The sequence below is a fragment of the Carassius auratus genome, chromosome 36 (genome assembly GCF_003368295.1).
Source record: "Carassius auratus strain Wakin chromosome 36, ASM336829v1, whole genome shotgun sequence".
NCBI classification, from domain to species: Eukaryota; Metazoa; Chordata; class Actinopteri; order Cypriniformes; family Cyprinidae; genus Carassius; species Carassius auratus.
Genome location: NC_039278.1, coordinates 16,132,295 through 16,150,207, shown reverse-complemented (window position 1 = coordinate 16,150,207; position 17,913 = coordinate 16,132,295). Strand labels below are relative to the sequence as shown.

General features: G+C 38.1%; 1 protein-coding gene across 2 annotated transcripts; it reads right to left on the bottom strand.

Annotated features, from left to right (window-relative positions):
* Positions 1–1,004: 1,004 nt before the first annotated feature.
* On the bottom strand, positions 1,005–8,544 carry LOC113055419 (ERBB receptor feedback inhibitor 1-like). 2 transcript variants are annotated; one of them, XM_026221721.1, is made up of 4 exons: positions 8,382–8,544; positions 4,879–5,077; positions 4,617–4,699; positions 1,005–3,857 (listed from the first exon to the last, which is right to left on the bottom strand). In XM_026221721.1, exons 2-4 carry the CDS (start codon positions 5,025–5,027, stop codon positions 2,758–2,760), a joined length of 1,332 nt encoding a protein of 443 aa, XP_026077506.1. In that variant the 5' UTR covers positions 5,028–5,077; positions 8,382–8,544; the 3' UTR covers positions 1,005–2,757. The 2 variants fall into 2 exon arrangements, with proteins under 2 accessions (XP_026077506.1, XP_026077507.1); XM_026221722.1 differs by lacking the exon at positions 8,382–8,544 and adding an exon at positions 8,171–8,285.
* Positions 8,545–17,913: the final 9,369 nt, after the last annotated feature.

Here is a 17,913-nt window from a genome sequence, read left to right as displayed (position 1 = left end):
GGCCGAAACAAAAAAAGTTTATTAAAATGAACGTAGTACTAAAATGATTCAGAATAAAAATGAATTAGATCTATATATATAAATAAATATATTTTTTAAAAATCAATAAAAATGACATAAGTACATAAAATTTCAAAAACCTAAAAGAAAACTGAAATATAAAAATAAAATAGAAACATAGTAAAAGCAGCTGAAGAGCATGACTTCATTTCATGTAATCTAAGACAAATTTGTCAAGTAAAAAACTGATGTTCATCACATTATCATGAAAAAGTAAAAGAAGAAATTTCTATTTCAGTTTCAAGAAGTCACAGTGTTAGAAAGCAATGGCAGATCACATGACATTCTAGGTAGCCATATTGAAGATGAACAACTACATTGTAGTTGATTTTAGTTTTTATACGTTATCTAGTATTCATTTGAAAGGTTTGGGACATGCAGGTAACGTACTGTTCGCTTATTTCATCTATCCACAGCCTTTGGGCAAAAACGAACAAACAAAAGACCAGACTGAGATTCATAGGTGTTTCTATATATTATTTAGTCTTGAAAATGATCAGTTTTAGACATGTAGGGAACATATTGTTCGCTCATTTCAGCTGCTTATCGTGACATCCAAGGCTTTTACGCAAAAAAAAAAAAAAAAAAAAAAGGAAGACCAGAGAAACAGCATTTTCCCCGTTCAGCAAGGCAGAAAATACCGGTCTATATGAGTAATTCTCAGGTTTACTAGATGGTGCCCTGTAAAACCGCTCTGAGACACGCATCCCTTCAAACATACCCATCATCTTCGTACAAGGCAACCACAGAACTGATCTAAGATCAGTTGTAAAGTGCAGAAGTACAGTTCACCTTCCTCCTGTCTGGAGCCAGGCCAATATTAATGAGGCAGAGCACAGGGGCGTGGATGTGATAAAACAGGCAAAACGGCTATATCTCAGCGTTTCACAGAGATACAAAGTACTTTAGAGAACCAAATACAACAATTTCAGATAAAGACAAACTTGATTCATAAATAAGTATTTATTTTTATGACTTTAAAAGGATACAATACACTAAAAACTATTCAGTTTGGGTAAGAGGACGATGTTAAATACTTTTACACATCACGGCATACTGTTTTCTCAGTGCACTTTGCTTTATATATATTTTCACACACACGCACACACACACACACGCTTACACACACACAACACAGCAGAGATGTCTATTTCTTCTTGAACTTGCCTTCATTTTTTGTTTTAAGTAAGACTGTTAAGGAAAATAACAAAGTGTAATGTAAACATTTGCTGATATACAAACTGGTAAAATAAAGGGTCGAAAACATGGCATCTAATGATTTCAAATCCCTACGTGAGGTGGTAAGTTGTACTTGACCTCAGAGCTTCCAAAACGCATGTTTTTATAGTCTTGCTTTCCCCTTTTTAAATTGCATGGCACTTGCTACATTTACTGTGTTATCACGATGGTTCTGGAATCAATATAGAATAATAAAACATCTAATTCACCAGCTGCCAGCAGCCAAAGTCTCAGGTGCACACACCCACTGTAATCATGTCTAACAGGAATGCACATACAGTAACAGGAAGATCAGTATGCGTGAGCTCGGCCAAACACACCACACATGGACTTTAACGCCACGTAGCTCTTAAAAATTGGTCGAAGAGGTGTTCGTTGAGGAAGTGTTAATGACTGACTGCTTTGAACGGGGCGAAACATGAAGAAATTTAGATCGGCGGAAACGGTTTCCTCGTATGGACCTGTGTGCATCAAAAGAGGTTGTATTTGTTGAGCCTTTGTAATCCGTAGTTGGGTATTTATGAAGTAGAATTATAATGGGAGGTAGTACTTGAGAAATCCTATTGCAGACAATAGCTCACAGCTTCACGTGGAGACAGCACTTTAAAAGAGGAGAGAAACTCATTCACAGGTTTTGCAAGTATTGCTTTTTGTGCAACAAAAGAACACACTACACCTCAGCAAGAAGCCAGGGATCGGAAATACTCTGTTCATTCAGAGGGCAACATTTCAGCTGCCGTTATAAGCAGCTAATAAAAGCTTAAAGTAGTGCCAAAACTGGGCAAATGTAACACATTCAGCTCTCGTATCACTAACACACACACACAGCTTAGAACAGAAAAGCGATACTTGGCCTGTTCCTATGTAACACACAATAAAGATCACAGATTGTACAGACAAAAAGGTGAGATCATTAGTCAAACAGAAGAACTGCGAAATAGTGTGCATGTGTCAGATTTCGTGCGTGCATGCATTATGCATTGCAATAACCTTCATTTAAAATTGCCGGCCTTAAAAAAGTTAGGCCGTTTTTATACTTCATATATGGTAGACAACACAAACAAAGAAGCATTTACTGACCCTATGTCCCTATGAGCAGATGAACGTTTTCAACTACATGTTCCAAGACATAAAATAATCTTCAATGCAATATAAAATGCCTACGAAAATTTACAACACTGAAGTATTGAGGTACCAGACCAGCTTATACCAAACAACTGCACCATGTTATCTTTCAACACTTACATTTCACATAACAATGAAATAAAAATAAAAAAAAAACATCAAAATAGTTTCCGAGCTCGCTCTAAGAAAACTGTTACAACTGTTTCCAGGCTGAGAGCAAAACAAGAGAAATCCCAGTAACTGCAATTCTTACGTAACTCGCTCGGCGCGCAAGAGCAAAGCTGCGACAAAGCAGCGGAAAAGTCTTGGGGGTCGTCAGACAAACCAGTTATTTCATACCAAGTCTATCTGGTGTCTATCGGAGGTGTCCGTTCCTCGACTCGCTGTGCTGTCCGTAAAATACCTCTCATGATTGTCCAGGTACGACGGACGTTGTGGCAAAAGGAAGTAGTGCGTGGTGCTTGCTTTCCTGCCGTTCTCCATGACGGGCAGAATGCACGGGGAGCCTTCACTATTCTGCCGCTGCAGGCCGCGACTGACATATTTTGGGTCCGGGGCAAAGCTCTGTGTTGGGGGCATGATCCCGTTGAGGTACACTGGAAGGCTCTTTGGGCTCGGGGTGCGGGAACTCCCGCCGGATAAAGGTTCTCTGGGAGGTATTTTCGGAGGTCGGTCATCATCGCTGTTGGCTCCCGATGACACCTCGGCTGACCAGCGGCGGTAGTCTCCCGTCTTGATTGGTCGTGGTGGAATTGGAACTCTGGGAGGAACTTCTGGTTTATCCAGGCCTTGTGTGTGCCGGTGGTGACAGGAGAGCTGGAAGGAGGTGGGTTTGTTAAAGCAGCCAGCGGGGCCGGAATGAGAGCGCCGCAGCTTCCTTTGCGTACGTTCCTGCTGTCGGAGACAGTTTTGCTGCAGTTGCTGTTGGTGGTGGTGGTCACGGAGCTCCTGTTCCCTCTGCTGAGTTTCCTGCTCCTGCCTTGGCTTTTGCGGCTGTAGCTGTGGCTTCTGCTTGGCTGTTGGACCTTCAAAGTATGCATAGTTAATCCGTCCACAGCCCCTAATCTGTCCACAACTCCTCCGACTGGGCATTCCGTAGCGGAACGGAGAGAGTTTGGAGCAAGGTTCGGAAACTAGGCAGCGACTGTCATCTCCATTGAAGAACTCTACCTCACTGTCTGTAGCCGGATCCGGGGAAAGTTCCGCTGAGCCGGGAATTGGGGGAAGGGGTTTGGTGACTCGGCTGGGCGTCTGGGGTGGACTGATGCGGTCGGATATCGTTAAACTTTGAAAGCAGGGAACCACTTGGTCGTCTTTGGCAGGGCTGGACGGGAAAGGGTCCGTGTGCAAGGTGAGCTGGGAAGGTCTGGGCTTTTTGGGGGGCAAGGGCTGTCCTGCTGGGCTGTTTGGTGACTGAAGAGGAGTCTGCTGCTCTGTTTAAAAGGGAAGGTGGCAGAGAATGAGAACATAGCGATGTTTGAGATTGAAATGAATAAATAGTTATTTTATGAAAATTATGAAACCTAATTGTCCAATTGCACTTCACCTTGACGCTTATGACTTTCTCCAGCATTATTAAATACTATTAACATAACATTACAGTAAAGCGACTTGCATCCAAGATTTGTGCATTCCCTGGAAATCGAACCCTTGACCTTGGTGTTGCTAGCACCTTGTTCTACGGTTTAAGCTACATACACTTTGATTCATTACATTTTAACTCATCTGATGTTTCTTATCTCTCTCTCTCTCTCTCTCTCAATAGTATGTAATATATGTATAAGGAATTGTTAAATACCATTATTTACTCCCTCAAGTCACTTCAAAACCATATGCATTTTTGTCTGTCAATCTTCAAAAAGGAGGGGGGAAATGCAGCAAACACACCATAAAAGTATCGCATACACTATTTCACTAAAGTGGCCTTTTGTGAGCAACTGCTGTTGCTTTTAAATCAAAAATGGCTCCACAATATATAATGAATGTTGTAAAATAATTTTTTAAGGTGTGTTTTGGAGCTGTTTGGTGCTTTTGTCAAAGGTCGCTCTGAATTATTGTCACTAAATGTAAAGAAAGATGCTTAAAAAGCCTCCTTTTGAAAAATTATTACACCAGGTTTGGAATGTAATGAGGCTGAGTAAATTGGAGAGAACGTTTCATAATAAGGAGATTTACATTGCTATGTTACTTACTTTCCGCTCCGGGGAATGATGGCAGCACCTGTTGCCGGGACTGAAGGTTATAATCCGTAGAAGAATCAATGGTGAAGTATACGCTGCAGAATAAGAACATGAAAGCTAATCAGATTGATACACAAATCCAAGGTTCATTAACGTCATATGATCCATGTTGCACACAGGCCATTTCCTGTTTTTCTACACAGTCATGCAGTGCATGTCCAGGGTCTTGTAAAATTTCAAACACATGCATTTGTGCTTTTGGTGTTGCACTCACTTGTGTAGATCATGGTATTTCCAAGAGGGCTTAGCTCCGGCCATGCTATGCCAATGGCTGCCCCGCAGGAATAGGCTTTGTGCGGGTAAACAGATCTCCTGGGCAGTCAAGCCTGCAGTGGACATGCTCCAGCTGCAGTCGGTTCGCATTCAGGCCAGGAAATGCTCCTCCCTCCAAGATGGCAGCTGCTGGCCTGTACCTGAAACACAGCCATGAGAGGACAAGAGCATGAATCTCTGGAATATCTCAAGTGTTTCTCAAATGCACTAAATAAATTAAATGACGAACAAACGCTGAAGTCCCCTGCTTCTCAAATTTTCTTTCTTACTGAGAAAAGAAACTCAGTCATTTCATATGTCTTTCTCATCTTTCAGAAGAGACGTAACACGGAGTGAGATCATGATACAAACCCATAGGGGGGGGGGGGGAACTAATGAGATATTTCTATTATCTCCGTCTCTCCAATACAGCAATTAGCTTGAATTGAGACTTTTCAAAAATTACTTAGGAATCTCACAAGTTGAGATTTCTGCTGAAACTGTAGAACACAAAGTATTAAACTCAACTCTGCAATCAACCGATCTCAATAAGAAAATTTTTTGCACAGAAATTGCTAGGAAATTTCACAATTATTGACAAAAAAGTGGCAAATAACACGGAATTAAATGTGAAATTTTGAAGGAGAAAGTCAAAAACAGTATTTTTTTGTAAAAAGTATTTCTGACAATAATCGGCCTTATTTACAATAAATTTTTACATTTCTTCAAGGAATTTTAAGACAACTATCCAAGAAAAAGTTAATAATTGAAAGAAATACCAGCAAGTGCTCCGGTAAGCTATGAAAGAGCAACCCTTGAGCAGTGAAATTTTATCTTTACCTCTATTATGACCATATGAATATTCAGTGCAATGATTTTGGTGTTGTTGTGGAAGAACTGAGACATTGTCTAGTTGTTTATGGAGCAGTGTGCCCTGGGCTATCAGCACACAATCCAATGCACCTCCTCCTTGTGACCCCTCACTTTGCAATACAATCAGCCATGTGCACGGGACTCCAGTCGCGCTCCTTCAGAAAAGAAGATTGAGCAACATTCTACTGAGCTTCACAGCCTGTGGTATGACAAGCGCTCATTTTGACAGCACTAAACGACACTTATGCCCCCAAAGCCCTGAGGATAGAGCCAAACCGAATGCTCTCTTAGATGTTACACACAAACGAATCAGCACAAACCCCACCACAAGACTCAATCCTGTCATGTAGGATGCATTGACAGCATACAATTTATCACTTTGCTGCATTCGATGAAATTCTGCTCTGCAATTTTGTCTGCAAGTATGACTCTCTGAGAGTATATTGCAAATGCTAAACTCCGAGGAAGTTATCTAATGTCAAATTATATATGCAAATGAGTCTCAAATTTCCTGCCTTGGGAACACAACTTGTGTTTAAAGGAAATTTTATCTAGTGTTACCATTTGGTGTAACATTGCAGATGGTATAAAGCAGTTGCTTCTAGAGTAGAATCCAGTAAAACGTTTTTTTTTTTTTCTCTTTGAGAAACCAGCTTTACACCCTGAGAACGTGAAGAGTGATGGACCTGGAGGCAAGGTTCATTCTGGTTTTAGCTTACAAACACATATCATGCTGACAAGCTATCGAATCACTGACATTACAACGGTCTTCCTGAGATACAAACAACTCACATACCCAATTAAACTGCAATTAGCACTTTATAGAACATTTTATTGCAAGCAACATGCACAATGCATAAGCATGGTTCAATACATTTCTGCAGAATGAGCGTGATCTGCAAAGTAAACTCTAGTCAAAGAAAGCACTGCAATACCATTTGATAAATGGGTATGTGATCAAACCAGGTCAGTTGGTTCAACAGGGATGTGCATTTCTGTCTACAGTCTCTGATCCGGTTCATATATGCAAGCAGTTATGCATCCTAAAAGCTTTGGACCTTGGATACAGTCACTATGAGCACACAATGCAACCTGATCTGTGATAATGATCCCCACGGGACAAGCACTTCCTCACACAACAGGTGCAAGACGGACAGACTTCCTAGTGCATTTCTCAATGCCTTCAGTAAGACAATGCCAATGTTTTTCAAAGACGTTAAGTAAACAAAGCGTGGCAAATGTGCTCGTTGTGGCATAAACCCCATGAAACATTCTATAAAAAAAAAACAACTTAAAATGAACATTTATGAATTATATCCTTTTCTACATTTAAATCTCAGGAACCAAAATGGTACATTTGCACTGTGCAAGAAAAACATCAGTGAATCTCACACAACCGGTCAAGAATGTCACAATACAATCCAAAAATATTATTAAGACTGATAACTATATTCATTAATTCATCTTAAGTGCCACATACAACATACTGCTAAATATTTATTACATTACAGTAAACATACCGTAAAGAGATATGATGCTTCTGCATTACCAAGTCACCTTTATTTTTATAGCACTTTATATATTGTTTCAAAGCAGCTTCTCAGTATTAGACAGGAATATCCATGATGCAAACTTATTAAATATGTCCAAGTTCACTAAGCTCTATTAAGACAATAGTGACATTATGTCATTATTGGATTACAAATGTGCTTCATTGTGAAAGTGATGTAGTTAATAGTACTAGTTCTAAAAATAGGCTTGATTTCCTGCATGCAGAATATAATTTCTTAACTTTCTCATTCAAATGTTCTTGACAGCATGCAGTGGATCTATTGGAAAGACCTGACATACTGCATATGCACACTTCAAAAGCAGTTCTAGAGCACATCTAATGTATGCATACTCAGAATACAAACACTTACAAGTTTATACAATTTTAAGCCAACTCATTCGGTCACAAAAAATCCAGTAGTCCAGTACGTGGCCTTAAAATGACGAAATATCTGCGTCCTGACAAACCACTGACATGACATTGTGAGAAGGTATGAAGGAGAGACAGTCGCGCGCGTTCACACCCCGCTCGTGTCACCTCCGCCGCGGTCTCCAAGCAACCATACCCGATCTACCTGTCCGCTTCCGCAACCTGGCGGGATGAGTCACTTAAACTCTATCACACCTGACGAAACACACCTCGCACAATTTTAAATTAAAATAGACCGATGTTCCTCGAAATGAAGCGACATACGTCAACGTCACATATTATGACACATCAGCTGACCATCATCATAATCATTAGTATTATTATTATAATACCAAAATTCTATAATAAAATTATTATTAAATATAAATAAAATAAATTACGTTTTAGAATTAAAACATACCTATATACGCTTCCCTCCAAATTGAACACACACACACACACACTTCTTATCTGATGCCCTGTCACAGAATCTGATGTTATCTTTGCACACGTCACTGTCGTCATCAGCACACACACGCACACACACGCACATAGAGAGAGAGAGAGAGAGAGAGAGAGAGACAGAGAGAGACCACAAACACAGACAATAGGATAAACGCAATTAAATTCACCTTAATCTCCTGACAGATTTCTAGGTGTCCGGCGTTAAAAATTCATAATGCCGCAATGACCCTGTTCGACCCGTTTGAAAGCTTCAGTTTAGCTCTACAGATGCGAAAGGACCATCATTACAGAGTTCGAGAGGTTCGTTAACAAATGGGTCTTCTGTGTGCGCGGTGCTTTAAATGCTTCACTGCAGGCAGAGGGACGCGCAAGCCCCGCCCCTTCCAGACGGGATTTAAAGACACAGTGCGCACATTATCTGTGAATGTCTCTGCATTATTGTTACCCTATGTGTTATGTATTTGTATCCTCTACATGTTTTCTATGAGAATGCATATGAAGTTTTATTTGGAAAAATAAGACAGCATACAAGGACACACCTGTTTTCATTGCGAATGTGGGAATTTATTAGACGTAATGGTTTTTATATGAAAGTGATGATTTATTTTTAACTTCAAACACCACAAAACCTGCTGATTTCAGTATATTTAAAGGAAACCATGACAAATAATGAGGAGAAATGCCCTCATAATGGTTTGAAAGAAAGTAAGGCCCTTACAGAAATACAAATAAATATGCATTTCAAATTATAATTGTCGTCCATAGAGACAACAAATACGAATTTGAACATTTTGTCTCAAAAAATTATAATAATCACAAATATGATATTTTCACATACATGATGTAATAAAAATAGTAACAATAATATATGAAAAATAATGTAATTATATATTTCATATATTTTTTCAAATTCAATTTACATCCACTACTCCACTAGTTATCAAAAATGCATTTATATGAGGATACACAAGTACTTTCAGAATTTAGATTACTAGCCTCATACATCAAACTTTACAGTTTCTTTAGTATTTATATTCTGCAGGTTTATACAGAGTGGTTTGTTTAAATATCGCTTGTCTAATTTTATACAACATTTTATTCTTAAAAACACAGTCAACACATTTTATTTTTTATTTTTGATAGAAATTTTTGATTTATGAGTGATGTAATTCAGATTATTTACCTGAACATCTAGTGATTCTTTAAGTGTTCCCTGTATAGAAACATATTTTTTTTCCAAAGCAAAGTGCTATTAAAACTGAAATCCACCCTTTTCCTTTTTATTATGAAAACACAACAAACTGCTTATTTGGGGTTTATTTTAAGAGCCATGGTCAAACCTGTGCTATGTAAATATTAAATATATAACCATAATGAATGTAAAATGTGTCTTTAAGGAATACATCAAAGCAAACAAATATTAGGCATCTGGAACCAGACAGACGGCTGACATGCATGAGAGTCTAGAGTCCTTATAGAGTCAAGAAGTATTTGAACAGACAGACCATACAAGGCTAAAAAACCTCAGTGAGAAGTGCAAATAGAGACAGTTTTAATGCACAAAATGAAAAAAAATAAGTGCCCACAGTCCTGAATCCACACAGACAGTAAGACAGACAAAAGGTGGCTCCATTGCTGATAAGAAAGCACGCACAGCAAACACTGTGATGTTTTACTGCTGCATTACATTTACCAACCTGTCGAGTGCTGGAGCCTATATTGTCTGCAAGCTAGATGGATATGGGTGATGCTTCTTCTTTATGATCTCTGCGGGGATGGATAACAGCTGCTGTGTATCATATAAAATATACCTCTGATTCAGTCTTATCCAGATGCCCATGTGCATGTGAGATGAAGAGATATCATCCCAGTGATTGTGCACGTTTACAGTAGATTTCTGTCAGAGAGCAGGTCTGTTGTGGACAGTAAAAACAGAAAGCAAAATGCAAATAATAAAATGCAACTAACCATGTATCACGTGTCATATAATCATGCATAATTATGATGTCAAAGTCTGTGTCCAATCAAACTTTTGTATTTTGGTGCAGATTCATCTGCCACTTACACAACATGGACAAGTTAAGTGACTTGCTCTCATCCACACACACACAGGAAAAAAAGAATACTCTACCGAAGTTAGAGAGGCCAACATGGACAAGTGGCATGCCCTCATTCTCAAAAAAAATTTTTTTTTATGTTTTTTCTTCTTTGTATATATATATATATATATATATATATATATATATATATATATATATATATATATATATATATTATTAGTATTTATTTATTTATTTTTTATGAGTAATCTATTAATATTAGTGGAAGAATGTTTGTTCATATCGTTGAGAGAAGCTTGGCAGAATGTTAACCAAAGTTCTGAGAACATTCCCTGTTAGCTGGGTTAAAAAAAAAATAAAAAAAATAAAAACCTTTAAGAAGAATACCTGAAATGAAAGAAATGCAGATACATTAAGCTAGAATAAGAACAAACATGCATGCTACAATGTTATATTTAACAATGTTTTATTTTTATTTTTTTCTGCCACTACACTGATTTAGACTCTATGAGCCCACTAACAGATCCCACAAATAATTTAAAAGTATTAAATTAAATCTGGTCACTCACTCCATGCCATAAGACCATTGTAACTTGCATATAAAGGCGAAGCTTTACATATCAAACACAATGCCACACACACACACACACACACACACACACACACAAAAACTCCAAGTGCTAAACAAACAGAAGGGCAGGAATGCAGCAGGAACAAAATGTGCTTGTGCTACGGTGTTGCGAATCTCCATGTCTGGCCTTGGCCCACAAACCCAACAGGCTTATCATACGATATTTGGCCATGGATGAGCCGACTCACTTTAATCCCCTAATAATTTCAGGAACATTCTACACATTCCAGCAGGCCAGTTGTGGCCATGGAAGAGAACTAAATGCTGATTTTTCACATTGTACTAGTGGCAATTCACACATAGGTGAACATGCATGCATGTGCACTGAGTTTGTGTGTAAATTTATATGTAATTTTGATAGTAACTGTCATGCAACAGCATGCATATATCCATTTACAAGGATTCCTACAGGATGCATTATCATTTAAATAAAAGTCTGTTTCTTCGTCATTCAGTGTACCTCACTTTGCAATCAGGTGTGGAGACAGAACTTAACTGATCTGAGCTCAGATTGCCTTGTGTTGATAGAAACACGGCCATGAACTTTCTTCCGTTGCCAGATCCCTCCCAACTCCCGCTTCTGGTACACACACACACACATAGACATTCAACTACTCAACTGTTGAAATGATGTCATCGTACGCACACATAGGAAGTGCCTTATAAAGTCAGGCCGTCATGCACCTTTGGAGCAGAAAGGGTCACTTAACCAGGCTTGAAGGAACACCTGCTTGAAATGTTTAAACAATAACACCGCAGTAGGGTTGAATACACATAAGGAACACCAATCTGGATTTAAAAATATTTTAAGGGCAAACCATGGCAAAAACATGTTGAAGTTTGGTGAAGCTGAAATAAGGTTAATTTTATAGACTGTAGATTTTTCTCTCATACAGCAACACATTTTTGAAAGAAACAGGATAATTAGTGAAAAAAAGAGATAAGTTTTGAATTTATTGTAAATAAATGAAAAACTTTATGTAAAATGTGACATAGTTGAAAGGAAACAAAAACCATTTCAGCAGCGGAGAAAATTATTACATTCTGATGAACGATTACAAACATGGTTTTCTTAAAAATAACATGCAATGAAAGACCATAAAAATGCATAAAAATACCAGTAGTGTGTCTGTGTTAAAAAGGTAAATGGAGTCCATTTTTAAGTCATATTGAAATCTCCACTTAAGCAGCACTTACATACACACATTTGCATTAAAAAAAAGTCCAGTTGAGTTATAAAAAAAGTCCAGGAAGTATATGCAAATCAGTTAATATTTAAGTACATTATCCCTAACTTGCATGTTTTAACATAACATTTGAGAAAACATGCAATACCCTAAATGTTTTGAGTTCTTAATGTAATCAATCAACTGGGGTCTTTAAAATCTTAGTCACTTCTTCTTGACAACAATGTGCTGAAATGGAGAGCAGATTTCTCAAATTTTTCTCAAGTGTCTCGTGTAGAGTTTCCAAAGAGATCAATGTCTCAAACCGTTCTCAGATTTGTCAAGTCTTAAATCAAAATCAGAGATCTCGATATGAAGGTTTCTCCACATTCATTGCATAGCTCTTATTGACATATCTATTTTTATTTCTCCCAATTAAATCTAGAAGCAGCTTAATTTGAGAATCCAGTTCCTAAGAAACTTAAAGTGATTGTTCACCCAAAAATTATAATATGCTGTTTGTTTACTCGCCTGCAGGCCATCCAAGATTTAGGTTACTTGTTTTTCATTTATTTAATCTTTTTCAGTAGAACAGTAAAGAAGGTTTTTAGCTGAAATTGTGGTCCTTGGTGATTCATTTAATGCAAGTCAACGGCTGCCTGTTTTTGAGAATTAAAAAAGCATATCAAGGAACAAGTTCTGTGGAAGAAACTGAATTCTTTTTTTTTTTTTACAACATCATTACCTGTAATCCAGAGCTTCAGGCAAACAATATGAAGTGATGAAACATTTTGCAGCTCCAGGAGCACAGATCTACAAGTTACTCAATCAAAACTCACTTTCGGAGTCACTCCGACTCGAAATTGGCCAAATACCGGCATTCCTGATCCTGTGATGCTGTTTTTTACTGACTGATTCTTGAATGAAAGGGCGAACTTAAAGTTTTTATGGTTTCTTATTGTTTGAAAAACATCCATGTTTCTTGCACAGGCAGATCAATTCTCTTCATAAGACCTCAATATATCATCAGGAGCCATGGGTATTCCTTGAAATGTTATTTCTTATTCTCAAAAACGGGCAGCCACAGACTCGTATTTTATGAATCGGTTCCAGCTAAAAAAATGTTTTACTGTTCCGCCAAAGGAAAAAGAAGAAAAGTCACCTAAATTTCAGATGGCCTGAAAGTGAGTAAATTAACAGCAAATTTACATTTGTTCGGGAATTTTCTCTTTAGATAAGAATCCAATTCTCTTGAAATTCTCCTGCAACCCACAACACCTCTTCAGACCATCTCCATATGTAAAGAAGAATTCCCACCTGTTGATTAAACGGATGGAGATGGGCTCTCTTTACAAAGCAACAACTGTGACATGCTGGTGTTTTGTCATGGTGCTCCTCAGGGAAAGGGTGTGCCGGTTATGAGGGAAAAGAGTGAATCATCATTCATGGGGTTACCAGGTTAAGGACCTGCACCTGTTGATGTAATCTCACTTTGCACATTCCCAAAGACAGGATCAAAGTTCAACCTGGAGATATGGAGACAATCCAATGAATTTAGCTCCTCGTGTGAGACAGAAGAAAACATGCAAGCTGTTTTAGACTACAAGTCCAGGTCAGTGACCATAAACCCTAAACCCCAAGTATTAACTTTTGTGCTGCAGACTTTATACGTTAAATCATGTGGGCTGATCCTTTTGGTTGTTAACACCACCTAGCAACAACCCAGAAAACCCTAGCTACCACATGGTAAATAGTGATAGTAAATATCACTCAGAACATCTTAGCAACCATTAAGCAACCAATAACAACAAACAAGCATAGCAGCAATGATTTTTGCACAGCTGTATTCTTCTAAAAATTAGAAGAACGTTGTCTTTTGCCTAACACTGACTATTGCAGCATAAGTTGGAAACAAACTCAGAAGCTGGAAAGTGCTGTTTTATTTGAGTCAGAGCAAATACCTGATTGATTATGCATGAATGAATGCATAAACTTTACTTGTTGGACAAGCTCTGCCTCACATGTGGCCTGGTTTACACAGTCAAACTATAACAAATGTTTGGTTACGATGATGATGGTGATGATAGCGCCAGCCGGTCTGATTCAAATTTGTTTAGTCAATATCGTAGAGACATTAGACTGTCTGGAAGGCTGACATGCTTCTGCACAAACACACACATACGCATTCAAGTGTTTCTTCATTTCCATATTACAACACAGACAATGATTACAGAAGTCTTACTCAACCTTTTCTTCCACCCATGGCAAATATTAATCATTTTCTCTCATGCAGTTAATAAGGTTGTTTCCTGGAAATGATCTTTAAGACACATTGATGTCTCAGTGAGGAAGCATGAACGTTTTGCTCCATTCCTTCTGTATGTGTTTTATCTAAGATGTGTGCTGCACTCGTTCAATTGAAGGTTAAGAATTAATAGCAAAGGGGCGTAGCTGCAATTATTCCTGTGAGGGTGTGTTTGGTCGGTTCAGAAAATACTGCTTTCTGACTTGCTGGCAGCAGCATCATGTGTTATGACGGACTTAAAAGCGTGAGCCGTCTCATTTATCTTACTCTCTTTCTTTCTTTCCTGTCACTTTGACATAGTTTAAATGTTGGTGTTCATTATATCTGCTCTCTTTTAGCATGTCATTTTGTACAGAGCAACTTATAAATAGTTTTTCGTTTGTTGAAGAACTTTTTAGTGGTGCTTGTCTTGTAATTATGTCCCTTGATAAAATCAAACACCTAAAGACGTTCTTTATGATAATGACACACTGGCAGGATCATCTGTCTTACATGTGGCTCACCTCCCGTTTTCTCTCATTTCTTCTTCTGTCTATCTCTGTCAGACGGGCTGCAGGATAGAAATGCCTGTTGGCTGACGGAGTCTCCACAACGAGAGGAAGACTGTAAAATCCAGACCCTGTGGTCTGGTCAGGAAGGTTTTACAGCCAAAAAAAAGAAAGAAAAAAAGAAAGAACACTACTGAGCTTATAATAAGTGGTGTTTCCTAAGGCGAAAATGTAATCTGACAATCCAAAGATTTATAGATTCAGTGATTAAAACACAGTGTTACATTTAACAACAGATTTAAATATATTTTACATGCATCTATTGTGGATAGACTGAGGCTGAGTTAACAAAACTGTATTAAATTAACACCATATGTACACATTGGAAATACATTTTGTGTTTTACAATATACACATAAGAATATACATTTAAGAAAAAGAAACATTACAAATGTTTTACTATCAATTTAATGCATTTTTGCTGAAGATGTATGCATGTAGTATTTATCTGTAAACCACAGCTTTGATGTTGAAATGCTAAACGTTTTGCATCCTGGCATGGGGCAATGCAGATTCCAGGTTTTTGCTGCGTTTCCTGTAGTCGTCTTCAAAAGTCAGGGTCAAGGCTTCATTAACGTTGCACTTGGTTTGAGTAACATGAGAGCTGATGGATGAGGGAGTCACTTTTCCGGAGGGCCTCAGGGACACCCTGGAGAAACATAAAGATCCATACACACTGCTAATAAAGATTTCAGATGTGCTGCCCAGAGGGAAATGAGCAGGGATGGTTGTGGACTAACCCCTATGAAGGTTTTCATGATAAGGGCACCTACAGAATGGCTGTGATTCACTGGGTGTACATCATAACAGCATTGTACCGCTGACAGCTTTGGAATTATGTCAACTGAATGTAGCCTTAAAAGGAAATCGCCCAATACAGGTGTGACTCGGTGATGCAATCAGTTTTTACAGAAGTGAAACACATTAATATGGCATCATTCTGAATAGGGTAAAAGTGAAATTCACCAAACCCTATTGCTGATTCATGAGAAATGGAACCACTGAGATGGTCACTGTTCCTCTAACAAACACTCCTGAATATAAAGACTCTTCAGTGGCTTCCATGGTTCCATGAAGGTTCTTTTACATCCATGGAATCGTTCCATCCACAGGTTGTTTACAGTGGAAAAATATTCTTTTGATTATTAAAATGTTCTTCACACTAAGACAAAATGATTATTTTAAGAACTGTTTACTGAAGGCTTTGGGGGCGGGGAAAATGCTTCTACTATGTACTATCAGTGCAAAATCCCCTTTGGGCAGCTTTATTTTAAAGAGAGTGATAAGTAAACAACCCAAGAGTTTACTACCTTACTCTTAGAAAAACATAGCCAGTAACATACTTTAATTCCTGACAGCCACCCACACACAAGCACAGAACAACTTAATGAGGCCCAGTACCTGCCCCTGGGGCTCACCTGCATCACTTTTTCCATCTCCTAACACGAAGTGTCCATGTGAACGCATCTGAGCTGGGATAAATGATATGTATATAGGTGAGTTTGTATGCACAGTCTCGAACATACCTTTAACACAGGGACAAGTTGAACTAAAAGGTACTACCTACTGACTACACTCCTAAAAATATAGGTTCCACCACTTTTAAAAATAAAGGTTCTTATTTGGCATTTAACATCCATGGAATCTTTTTATTGCGCAAAAGGTTATTTATAGTGGAAAACGGTTCTTTAGATCATTAAAAAGTTCTTGGCACTAAGAAAAACTGGTTCTTTTAAGAAATGTTCACTGTAAGGTACTTTGAGGAAACTAAACTGGTTCTTCAATGGCATAGCTGTGAAAAACTCCAAACTTTATTGTTAAGAGTGTATATACTGTATATCAAACTTTTCACAGCAAAAGCCAGAGAAAACCCAATAAAGAATTTAAATGAACAGTTCTAAAAAGAGCAATTTTTTTTCTTAGTCTAAACCTTTCCTATTATAAAAAAGACCCAATGAATGTTAAAGGTTCTTCATATTATAGATGCCAATAAAGAACTTTCATTTTTAAGAGTGTACTGAACAAGCAGCCACAATAGACTTAAGGTTTCTTGAGATAGGCACCTTTAAACACATTGTCCTGCCCTACCTTCAAAAGATTGTCAAAACCAACCATGTTTAAGCTTGGCTGCAAGAAAATGCAAAGATTAAAAAAGAAAGTCTTTGGAAAACTGACCAGCAATGCATGTCTCAATACTTCTGAGAAAACGTCTGTTGGCATTCAGAGTTAAATGACAAAAGACAATGGTCTTGCACAAACACAATGCGGTTCTGCACATTCTTTTTTTTTGTGATTCAAAAGAGAAACTGAAGCAATGCAGTTACTATCTAAGCAACTCACTGAAAAATTTATCTTGCATTGAATGCATTCTGGGTTAGAAGGGAATAAAAGTCTATAGTTCTAAATCGGTCATATTCTGGTATTACATAACACTGACCTTAATGAAATGCGTTGGAAAACCAGACAAGCTATGCACATGGACTCTTATGAATGAAAGAGCAGTGCATACCAAAACTACAAAACGTCTGCATCAACAACTGTTTGTTATCTCGTAGTCTTATCAAACAAAGTATAACTGATCAGTCATCTGACTTTAATTGTTTAATGCACTAGCTAAGCAACACTGGTTGCGATTATACATGTTTTGCTGCTAAGCAGAGATAATGGTGTCATAAAGGTGTGCTGTCACCGAGGAAAGATGTTTTACTGAGCGTGAGGCTTTGCAGGTCTAATAAATTACCCTGAGAAACCCTTTTACAGCATGCTTTCTGGCCTTCTGCAAACCTGGAAGATTTTAACCCTCCAAAGGTCTGGTAGTCTGCAGCAGGACCAACAGGTTGGGAATGGTGCTCACATACCGGACTTTAGGTGTTTGAAGGTCATTAATCCACATACACACCCACACACATACTCTTTACAGCCTCATTTTGCATTTGCCACATGGCACAAAATGATTAGGACTTATCATTATATCACAGTGATTATATTT

What these genes read in the sequence shown, in the direction of transcription:
- LOC113055419 (XM_026221721.1), bottom strand. Translation starts at nt 5,027, where the DNA reads ATGCGAACCGACTGCAGCTGGAGCATGTCCACTGCAGGCTTGACTGCC. An exon ending in AAATACCATGATCTACACAA is followed by an intron (nt 4,700 to 4,878) that starts GTGAGTGCAACA and finishes CTTATTCTGCAG; the next exon opens with CGTATACTTCACCATTGATT. An exon ending in ATCATTCCCCGGAGCGGAAA is followed by an intron (nt 3,858 to 4,616) that starts GTAAGTAACATA and finishes CCTTTTAAACAG; the next exon opens with AGCAGCAGACTCCTCTTCAG.